We start from the raw sequence: 12,403 nt of genomic DNA, 5'->3' as shown, positions 1-12,403 counted from the left end.
ATTTTAAACAGAAAACAAAACACCTTAGCAATTTTAATTTATTTTCAAGGATCATATGGCTCTGTAAATATAAATCACTTAAGAAATTGCAAACTTAGGGTGTCCATGATAAAGTGTTACACTGGGTCAGTGACTTGATTATTTGATTCATTGTCACAAATATGTAAATAAGAGACAGATTCATCTGGGCTTCCCACATTGTTGTTTTCAGGAATACATTTTCCAATATTAATGTCGATGGTCTAACTAAAGAAATAGATCTTATGATAATCTCATCATTTGCAGATAATATGGTTGTCTAGAACAAAAAATCACAGTCCACAAATATTAATAAACTGAGCCAAAATCCCAACAGACATTTTGACTCTACTTGGAGAACTCAAACTTGCTCAATCAAGGGAAACTTTACTAATAAAACACAATCCCAAGTTATTTCAAAATGAATAGTATATAAGTTAACTTTAACAGATGATGTTAAGAAATGTGATACTTCTCCAGACATTTTAAAAATCATTAGAAACGATAAATGATCTGGTCAGTGAGTGACTACATACAGTATTTTTTATAGATGGATCCTGTTTACCAAGCCATAGATGTAGTGGTGTTGTAGTACAATACCAGTATATTCCCTTTTACAGGGAATTATATTCAAACACTTGTTTGCCCCATTTTAACCGTGACAACGCTTTTTAGTTTTTTAAACTTTCTGGTTATTGTATTGTGTTTGTGTTTAGTGAAAGATTTTAGATAAGGGCGCAAATAGCCATAGTAGCTGACGCACCCTTTTTAAACGCCACTAACTAACTAACTAACTAACTAACTAACTAACTAACTAACTAACTAACTAACTAACTAACTAACTAACTAACTAACTAACTTCAAACACTGACTAATTTTGATAGTGAAAATTTAGATACACTTTTAAGCTTACAAAATCTCCAGTATCAACTTCATAAATCTGAGAAGGCTGTCATACTATCAGATTCAAAATCAGATATTCTTGCTGCAGTATTGGACGTAACAGCATGAAATCTCAATATTTTACAGTGTTTTAATATTTTAAGCAAAATGGTCGAATTACATCGACGACTGGTACTTCCGTGGATCCATGAACTTTATGGAGTGGGAGGTAATGAGGTAGTTGAAAGGTAGTAAAATTACTGTAAGGTTATCTATACCTGCATCTTACCACACTGTTAAAAGAATAACAAGATCAGAACATGACAATGTGGTAACAAAAATCGGAATGATTCTAAAGCAAATGAAAAAATTGCAATAGGCCATCCGGCATCCGCTCCACGATGGAGGAAAATCCTCAGAAGAAACCAACTAATCAGACCAAATGGGGGATCCAAACTACCCTCGAGTGCAGCTCTGAATTTGCAGGCCAACGAGTCTACCGACTAAGCTACATTGGTGGCTCCACTAAAAATATGAAGTACATGGCACTCAGATTATTAAATTGACAAACCTAAACAATTATTCATCAGTTAAGCTATAAAATATAATACATAGCAAGCAAGTTAATTCAATTTAAAAGTATAAACAATTCAATCAGTTGAAATATACAGAAATTGATAATAAATATCATGCAAATTACTTCACATTACAAGCATAAACAATTCATCACTTGTGGTATACAGCCTACTATTTAATTTATAGCACATACAATTCATCAGTTAAGCTATAGGCCTACAGTCTACTATTGAATTTACAGCATATATAATTCATCAATTAAGCGAAACAAAAATATAGTACAATACATAGTAAAAATAATACACCTAATTTAATAACTGAACTTCTATGAAAATCTACAGTGGCAGTACTCATATTATCACAGGCCATGATTGTCTCAAATATTTACAAAGAACTGATATTTCAGAATCTCCCCATGCCATTTCTGAAATCTCAATGAAGATATGGATCATTGTCTTGACTGTTTAACTTTACACAGCTTTCAATCATCTGGTTAAATATTGGAGTGCAAGATAACAAATGACATCAACTGCTGAACACTTGGTATCAATCAACCAACAACTTCATTAGATTAAAGGGGGAAAAAAAAAACTGAAAGAATTAATTGTATATAGACACAACACATAAGACAAGGCCGCTTCAGAACAGTAATTGGCAAGGCTCTGTTGTTTTAGGATTCTTATGTAGATTCAATTTCACCTGAAAGAAAAAAGTAGCATCTATAAGTATGCCTAATTATGAGAAATAAGAGAAACGGTTGCAATAGTAGTTAGTAGTAGTAGTAGTAGTAGTAGTAGTAGTAGTAGTAGTAGTAGTAGTAGTAGTAGTAGTAGTAGTAGTAGTAGTAGTAGTGGTAGTAGTAATGATAATAATAATAATAATAATAATAATAATAATAATAATAACTGCAAAGTATGGAAATTAATATTGAAATATAATATCAAAAGGTGATTTCACACCATCAACTCTTATCATTTAGTACAACAAATCTATTATATTCAGTTGCAATCACCAGTAGCTGTTCTTTCCTCCATTTTGTTGTTGGCTGATTTTTCACAAGTCTGCTATGATATGCAGCACTATCCATGACAATAACGCATTGCCCTAATGTTCTCAGGTCAACAACTGTGTTTGCACCCACTTCTCAACTACAGGGCACTATGGTAGTCCTGACTTTTCTTTCAATTGCATGAAAAAATTAAATCAGCACCTGCAATAAAAATTATACCTGGGCATATAATTACGTCACATGAATTCACAGCATTTAAATAAAGAAAATAAAACATAACATAACATAACATGACATGAGATCCTCTTTGGTGAAAGGCTTTCCCGCGTTTTTATTTAGTCACCAAATTTTATATTTTTGTACCCTGATTTAAAAAATTACTCTTGCCAAATTTATGTAAAATATAAATCAATATAACTTACCGAGTATAAATCCACCTTTCGTTCCGGCATCTAATCTTCCACCCTCATTTGTTGGTCTATGAATAACACCATTCATGTCACTGGAAACTTCACCTGGTTTATTTCATGAATAAGTGGATGATCCTACTTTAAAAAAAAACAGAGAGAGAAAAGCAATTCACATTGACACTCTAAGAGACACAAAAATTTTAAAGACAGGAAAACCGTTCAAGAATTTTATAACTAACCTCTAGTTATAATATGAAACTATTCATTGCAAAACATGTTGTTCCCACCTGAATTCATTACTAGTAGCCTATATTAATTGCAATTTCATATTCCACATAAGTGTTAACCTATTTGTTAGTAAAAAATTCAATCACTCAATGTCTCACAATACATTGAAATTTACCATTCATAAAAATCCAAGTCTCATCCAAGAATACTACGGGTTTAGGGTTCTCACGCTCCACATTTCTTATATATTCTCTTAAAAACGAATAACATCACTTTCTCGTACATGTGTATAAGGATCCCCTTTGCTCCATAGAAATTTCATCTCTTTCAACATTTTTTTCACCGATGATAAGGATACTCTAAATAAATATGTTTCATAATCATCATTCATATGTTCCAGAACTTTTGCTGCTGTTAGTACTTCCCCTGTAACAGTAAATGAAAATTATGCCATATTTTTTATACATATGACTAATATCAGAATTACATTGCATAAATCAACACAATAATTCCTGTAACTTCCCTACCTTTATGTAACTTGTCATAAATAAATCTCGCAATTGCATCTTTCGTAAAATCATCAGCATCAGTCACTGGATGTTTACGTAGTCTATGTTTTCCTGGTGTCACAAGTGGGGTCCCCTTCTGTGAATTTATCACATTCGTGGCTGTAGTAAAGCCAAGCTGTAATAACAAACAATAACATAACACTTCTAAAAATTGTTATATCATAAAATTCATGCATGATACCAACATTTGCAGCTATATGAATAGAAAATGATCAACATGTTAGGTTGGGTCTACGATAGGTTTAAGTAGGCTAATATTTAGGTAATTCTCCAGAAAAGCTACATCAAAGAAGGCATAATTTTATTTTGTTTAATTGATTTCTGTGATATTTACATAGTGATGAACACGTGGTTTTAGTGCACAGCTACAAATACATTCAGCACAAAAATCCTTTGACACTTACCTGTATATTCTAATGCATTGTTGTAGTCCCTCCCTCAAACTTGTTACTAATTACCAATATAACATGCGAGAGGTCCATGACGAAGAGAAATGGTTAGTTTCCCCAGTAGTGCGTCCTCGTCCTCTCGAGTGTTATATCTTAACAAGTACTTTGGGTGGGGTAGCTTTTCTGAAGAAACACCATATTTAATATTACTTAGACCAGTCATGAATAAATTATTCAGCCAGAGTCAACGTTCCTATGCTTTATAGAGTATGTTATATAGTTATTATATAAAACTGAATTATTTTTAAGCACCATAACAGGCCAACATTCATGTAATATTTGCTGCAATATCAAGTTAATAATTACAATATGACTTGTATTTTCTTCGGCCGATGTGGCATGTAAATTGTGATCTGAACGGTTAATTTAATACTAAAAGAGAAAACTGGAAATTTACTTTCGTGCTGTTTGATTATTTGTTCGTCCAATTTGTAAATGTATTTAAGCTATCACCTACTGCAGTATTACAGTATCTTAAATGTATTTAGTTTGGCAATATGAAAATCACTGACTTGATTAAACATCTAGGCCTAACTTAAAAATTTGTTTTGTTTGACCACAATCATGAAATTATTAGTGCAAACTCCTAAAACTGAATACCACTTTGAAATGTATGCTTAAGAATACTTGCTCTTAATAATTTTCCTATTCTGGTTGTAATTGCTGTCTCCGTTAGCATAATTCCTTCTTCATTATCTTCTTTCTTCAACTCATTATACACGTGAACTACAGATTTCTGAAGCGTACTCTGAATGCCACACATTTTCTTCTTTGGAGGAGTCACTGCAACACTATTTCATTTTTTTTACATAGTAATAAAAATCTAAACACGAAAGAAATTCATTAAAATTTGAAGACATAGGACTCTAGTCGACTGCCTACAAGACCACTACAGTCGCATGAATATCTTCGCTTCGATGGTTATTTCCACAACGTCAGGATCCAACAATGGTATCTTCAAGTACAGAAGACAGTTTTAATTGAATTAGTGGCATAGCATTCTCCTTTCTATGATTTGTTGTCGTTATACTTCAGCTAAATTCTTTGTAGATGTTATCGGATACCTGACTCTGCTGCAAGATTGGCACCTGACTCCGTCTTCCACCTATCCCAGTACGTAATTGAACCGCTTTACATCCAGTCTAAAAAATTCGCCGTTTTATTTCATCCTTCATTAGGTGCCTATTAATTGGATTGGAATTTAATCTTTACTTCGCTTTTACTTTGAAAATATCATGCATAGGCCTATTTCTAGCACACTCGTTTAGTACCAGATGTAAATGTTCTTCTTCTCCTCTTCGAGCATCAGTAGATGAACAATATCGCTCCTGCGCCTGTGTTTCCTTCTCACTAAAGCTGGTTGTACACTATCAAGTTTCCGTCAAATTCCAAGCTCCATAAGACTTTTCAAAACTTTCCAGTATTTTACAAATTGTATTGGGAAAGTACTTGTAATATTTTAAAAGTCTTGTTCTAATTGATCAAAGACGTAACCGTTCTTTAAAGGAATGAGTAATGGGATTCGAAAAATTATGGCCCCAAAAGCCACAAAATAAACAAAACATTGTGTCCTGGCCGAGGAAATTTGTTTGCGAGTTAATTCTATTATACGAATTAAATCCATGCCTCTACGCGGTTGATTCTGTGAAACGCCACAATAAAACGAAGAAAAGTAATTGCAAAGCAGTTTATATACCAATATAATTATGTACATTTTGAAGTTTCTAATCAATAACCTAGGCAAATACTAATCGTAAATATTTTGTTTTAAAGCAATAAATATTCAAATATTTTTCGTTTTAGGGTAACGTAGGGTTAAGTAATTCAAAAAATGTTTGTATAGCCTAGTTATTCTCTAAATGATTTACATATTTATATTACATTTAGTAGGTAGGTGTACATACGTTACAAGGAACTTGAAGCATATGTTTTAAAATCTTGTCAAATCTTTAGCAATATGAAATGACAAATATTTTGCAATATTGATCAATTCTTGATAATTTATGGCAAGTTTTCTTGTGAAGTATTGAATCGGAAGGAAAATTTGATAGAGTATGAGCAACTTAAGAGAAAATAATGATATCAAATGCGTCAATACTCAATTATAAATGCTATCTGCGACTTGAGTCGTGGGGGTGAATCGCACTGTTGCAAACGCTTCTTGCGAATCACACTTTAAACTGTAACAATATATACTAACGTTACATTACTACAAATAAAACGGTTACAGAAGAAAGCAAAATAAAGACAGCTATAAAATCAAGCGCCATACAATTATCCTTTTCTAGAAGTTACCTCGTGAACAATGCGTGTATGCAAACTTGAATGCGGCGTGCACACTTCCGGATCTGGTAGTGTTTCGCTCACTACATTGCAGAGAGCACCATATCTATTACTCCCAGGCAAGAATAGTCCCATTTTAACTAACAATAAAGTCCTTCATGGTGTCAAAGGTGGTCTGATGTGTTTATCCCAAAGAACTGAACAGCTTAATATCTTAATCAATAAATTACAGTTGATTTAGTAGAAGCTGATGTCTGGTCTGTTTCAAATACAATACATTTCCAGAAATTGCATTCAAAGCGTTCATAATCTACCACTTCTTATCTTCCTGCACGACACTAGACTCTTAGACCGTGTCTCAAAGCTACATTTACAGCTGAAGTGAAATAGATAGTTGGCTAAGTAGCGGATGTAACGTCAGAAGTCATGATCCAAAGCTACATAATGCATAGCAATCAAGTCCGTAGTAGCTAGTAAAAGGAAATTCTTACTTGATTAATGAAATTTTGTGCAATAAACAAACATGAATACCTCATCATCAAATGGAGCTGTGAAATCTGAATATTATTAGGAATTAAAATGTAGAATAACACGTTAACTTTCAACATTGCCATTGTTAGTTGTCCTACCTTCTTTGCATTATTTAAATATTGCAATATTTTAGGCCCTTATCTTTTTCACATAACTCGTAATGAAACGGCATTGGACACTGCCTTCTTAATTCAGTGCTGCTCCGTGATATCACGGTTTTTATATTAAAAAATAATGTATGAAGAAGGCCATGATTCAAGCATACATGCCCAAAGTTCTCGCGTATATAGTATGCTAGTGAGCTAGTAGCTGGTCTATAGTGTGTATTATAGACTTGAGCTTTTAGAACACGGCCTTGCTTCTTGTCCAGTGATGACAACACTTGAAAACACGACTTCATACACTTATCCGCCCGTGCATAATTACTCAACACCATTTTACATATTACCTCTTTCATTTTTCATGCTAACAGGATTTAAATTTGGAGTCATTAGTCACTGAAGGCAAAAATAAAGTTGAAGTACAACGAATAGAATGCTGTTCAGACATATTGTCTTTAGGGGAGAAACATTATTATCACTTGTTCTGTGCCTTAGAAGTAAAAACAAAGAAAAATGGACGTTATTTTTTCATTATCCAATTTAATAAACCCTATTTCACCCTGAGGTATATTAGGGTTATAGTTGGCATCAAAATACATATTTTATAACCAATAAACAATAGTAAAGTGATAACATAAAATAGTGGTCACAGTTACAATTCACATGAATTATGTAGAAGCATGCACATTAGTGAAAGAATGGCCCCTGTTAAAGATTAATGAGATATTTGAGGAATAATCAATGTAAAAGATATACAAGAATGTCTAACCGTTTCAGAGTAAATCACACTCTTAAAAAGATAATCAATAGTAGATTAATACAACAAAGTTTCACTTTCACTTTCAAATTAATACTTAATTCACGAACAATTAAACAGTTAAGAGTAATAAAGAGATATTACAAGCAATGATTTACGGTTACAAGTTACATGATTCAGGAACAATTACAATAATTGAAATATAACACAAGTAATGACTTACAACTAACGAATACCGAAATTCTTGAAGGGCAATATATAATGGTAGGGCAATACAAAAGATTTAAAAACAAATGTAAACAGTACAGTAAAGGAATAGTAGAAAAAATGACTTACGATTATAAATTAAACACATTCTTTTTAAAGCAATAGGTAACAACAAAGAGATACTGATAACAATACACTGACTGTAGTTACAGATTAAACACATTATTTTAAAAACAAACACGCAAAGGATTAATAGCTATTTTCAGGCATCATTCAAAGGAACCATGACTGTAATTCACATCTTCTTGACGTTATTTACAGAAGAGAAAGAGGGAGCCGAGGTTAATGCACAATATTCGCTTACTGCTACCTAGAATAAATATTGTTACGAATGTTTACTGTAAATATGTCTCGTTAGTTAGCAACGAATTTGTGTGGATACAGTGCGTACTGTGTGTCTGGGACTGCGAAGTGCGTACAGTTAGTCTTACTGCCTAGCAAGAGTTTGTATGATTCAGCACTGCACTGCGCCGCCAGCAGAGGACACACGGACTGCCTGGAGACGCTGGTGACGCTGTGCGGCGCCGAGGTGGACGTCATCGACAGCAACGGATGCACGGCGCTCTTCTACGCCGTGACGCTGGGCCACGCCGACTCGACGCAGCTATTGCTCAGCTTCGGCGCAGAACCCAATCGCCAGGACCGCAAGGGACGAACGTGAGTCTTCTACCCTCACGTTAACTCATTCGTATTCATACAGCATTTATCTTCACAGTAATTAACGAAACAGTACCATGTTTATTGACAGAAATTACATTTCATTACTGAGGACTTCTTTATGGTCATATAATTAATTACGGTTGCTTATGTACCTTATCCATAACTAGAACCAGGAAATTGATGTAAAAACCTATTAAATATGCTTGCAAGTATGTCCTTAAAAGCTTAAAAATGTGTCAATAAACGTGCACTAATAAAATTCTATATTTGAATGGCAGCCTAGAATAACGTTGTAAGTCCGTTTTTAGCCAAACTGAGTTTTCGGCTGAAAAATGTTGTATCGCACATCTTGCATCGTGTGCTGTCATCGTCTTGTTGATATTCACACTACTTCGAGAACTGTAGTATTTTGATCGTGTTGCTGAGCTGAATAACGTTGCAACGCAAATAAAATGGCGGACAATCATACTTATAGCGTGTCACATGGTCTCATAAAAAACGTAAATAGAAAGAGAAAACGTAAGATTAATATCATGCAATGGAAGGACAATGTACGTAAGACACTAAAGGATCAGGGGAAAGAATATACTTCGAAGAAAGGTGACATTAAACCAGATGAGAAACGACCTGAACTGATGAGTAGAATAAAGTTGTAAGTCAATGTAGGCCTATAGAGTGCTAAAGAAGAATAGTTAAAGATAATGAGGTCATGATTACTCTGAATTCAATTCTGCCATGGCCTAATAACAGTATAAAGAAAAAAAAAGGATTCTTGTCTGCGTAATATTGATATTGTATGCCTAAACATATGATCTAAGTTGTGTAATTTGTTTCACGTCCTTATGATAGAAATTTGTCTATTATTATTATTATTATTATTATTATTATTATTATTATTATTATTTTATTTTATGTACTGAAATGTGACAACCATAAAAAATCTACGAGGAAATATGAATAGTATTTAAGTTTCTTTGCTTTACAACGTTGTTCTACTGGATTGACATACAACGTTTTTCTACTGTAAATGCTCAAAAAGTTGTGTTATTTGGAAGATGAAGAATATATATATATATATATATATATATATATATATATATATATATAAATGGTGTGAATACTTACTGAAGTATTAATACAGACCTCACACTGTCATATTTTGTAATATTTAACAATGTTAATATGGAATAAACATATTTTTAATTTCCTGACAAACTGTAAAAACTGACTTACAACGTTATTCTAGGCAGACATTCACTTATTCATATACTGCATCCTTAGACTCCTGCGTTTGGTAATCTAAGCCTCTAAGCAACTCGCAACAGTGTAGGTATTACCCAACCATTCTGTTTGTCGCATGTACTACGTCACCTGTGTAGTACCCGTGGGTAACGAGCCACGTGTAGTACGATCGCTCTCTTATTCTAGTCATGAACCATGTCTTTCTTTCTCGCACAGAGTAACTACATGAGATCGCAGCGCCGCTGTTTACGTTCCACATACAAAACGGTCTCCTAGTATGTATGGAGTATAGCTTGACGACATCCAATGATACTTAGTTCAGGCCTGCTGTTCAGTGAACATACGAAAATAAAACAAAGCTAGGTGCTTGGAAATGAGTGCTCCAATAGAAGAGTTTGGTGGTGAGCACGTCATTACGAAAGAAGAAAATGTATTTTATTAGTAAGAAGGAAAAATGTTTCATTTAATCACTTAAAATGTTTACAGTCATTGATTGTAATGTGTAGAGTTTATGTTTTATCATTTGTTAATTCAAAACTTTAATTATATCTATACGGTCTACAGCATCTAGATGTGTTTTACTTATTGTGAAAATCAGGGGTAGGCCTAAACAAATTCCGGCAGCCAGGTAGCCATGGCAACTAAAAAAATTTATCTGGCGCCGGAGTTCAAAATTTTTAAGGCTTCGATTTCCTTCATGTCACTATGACTAATACATAATGTTAACAAATTGCGCACATCAAGATCTGTTTGGCAAAAGAAATTGAATATCCTCTCAACTCAGAAGAAGCTCTACCATGAAGAATGCTGTTACAATTTACCTTTTCGAATGTGGGTTTTCTACTATAATTTATTCAATAAATAAGTACAGGAATAAGTTGAATGTTTAAGCTGATTTAAGACTCAATTTAATTCAGTCGAAAACTGATATTGTTCATGTAGATCAACGCTTGAAAGATATAGGCCTAAACCCTTATGTAAATTAGCTACTTTATAGAAGTTTCGAATGTAGCGTATTATGTGTGAAATTTTGTCACTTTTTACTAAGTACACACTACCTCCACACTGAAACTCTTGGTGTTCATTTATTTAAATTATATATTCTACCTTCAGCAGGAATATTATATTTTTATTATGTAATTTTGTAGTATTCAATAATTTATTGCTATGTAATAATTGATATTGAAGCATAGAAACTTTAATTATGACCCTAGGAACGACACATGACGTTTTTCTGTAATAAATTTGGTTAGTGGTACAGCTAATATCCTAAATTAAAAATAGTGGTACATCATCCAAAAAAGTTGAGAACAGCTACTTTAAACCATTACAGGTTTCACGAAAAAGGATCATCCCATGGATCTGATTGGTTTACTAGAACATCGCAAATACTTGAAGATCTGAGTATGCCAGATGCACGGTACATGAAGTTTTTTTTATAAAAATTATAGAGAACTTTCACAGTCGACTTCCATTAGCCCGAACTCTTTCATTAAAATGAATGGAGATGTAATGTAGACGACTTCAGAATGTATAGAACGCCAAAAATGGCTGTTCTCGATATCACGTAGTAATCTAACTGATGCTCTTTTGACATATAAACCAGCACATCTATAAACAATTTTCAAGGACATCAATTTTCGAATTTGTGCGAAGAAGAGATTCTGTAAATCAATAACACAAGAAACAATAACATTATAGTGCAGTCAGGGACTAGGAGGTCCATACTGCTTCGCAATCCATGAGGAATAAAAAAAAAACCATCAAGTGGCGAAAGTGTAACTACTTGCGTAAGACACCACTGCCTTCTGAAACCACTTATTTTAATTTAAAATTAATCATTTAGATTTTTATTCCTCCCGTATTCAAATACAAACTGCTGAACCATTTATACCAGAACCCACACTTTCTGAAGTCAAAATTGCAATATAAAAGCTGAAAAAGTGCAAGTCTCCAGATATCTGTCAAATTCCAGCAGAATTGAAGCAAGAGGGTGGAAGCTCATTACCTAGCGACATTTATAAACTTGTACTTCCTCTTTTGAAAAATGGAAATTGTAGACAATAGGAGGAGTCCATAATTGTACCTATCTTTAAGAAGGGGGAAGAGTAACTTTCGAGGAATATCAGTCTTGTTGACGTCGTACAAAATGTTATCCAATATTCTTTTGAGAAGATTAACTCCATATGTAGAAGAAATTATTTGGGATCATCAGTGTGGTTTTAGGCGTAATAGGTCGACTATTGATCAGATATTTTGTATTCGACAAATTTTGGAGAAAAATGAGAGTATAAGGTCAAAGTAAGCTACATCAGTTGTTAATAGATTTCAGAAAAGCATATGACTCGGTTAAGAGAGAAGTATTATATATTAATATTCTTATTGAGTTTGGTATTTTCAAGAAACTAGTTCGATTAATTA

The 12,403-nt window shown here is 33.4% G+C and overlaps 1 protein-coding gene and 1 long non-coding RNA gene across 4 annotated transcripts in view; one reads left to right on the top strand and one right to left on the bottom strand.

The window, feature by feature from the left end:
* Positions 1–12,403, top strand: part of LOC138715467 (uncharacterized) — a 534,187-nt gene that overhangs the window by 421,460 nt on the left and 100,324 nt on the right. For all 3 annotated transcript variants that reach the window (XM_069848402.1, XM_069848401.1, XM_069848400.1), the window contains exon 6: positions 8,539–8,737. In XM_069848402.1, coding sequence (XP_069704503.1) covers positions 8,539–8,737 — 199 coding nt within the window. The remainder of the gene's footprint in view (positions 1–8,538; positions 8,738–12,403) is intronic.
* On the bottom strand, positions 597–4,193 carry LOC138715468 (uncharacterized). Its single transcript, XR_011336364.1, has 5 exons — positions 3,651–4,193; positions 3,299–3,549; positions 2,908–3,033; positions 2,489–2,686; positions 597–2,175 (listed from the first exon to the last, which is right to left on the bottom strand). It is a non-coding gene; the product is annotated as an uncharacterized lncRNA (long non-coding RNA).

Source organism: Periplaneta americana, chromosome 15, assembly GCF_040183065.1.
Source record: "Periplaneta americana isolate PAMFEO1 chromosome 15, P.americana_PAMFEO1_priV1, whole genome shotgun sequence".
In the NCBI taxonomy this organism is placed as follows: Eukaryota; Metazoa; Arthropoda; class Insecta; order Blattodea; family Blattidae; genus Periplaneta; species Periplaneta americana.
This window is presented reverse-complemented; position numbering and strand designations above follow the sequence as displayed.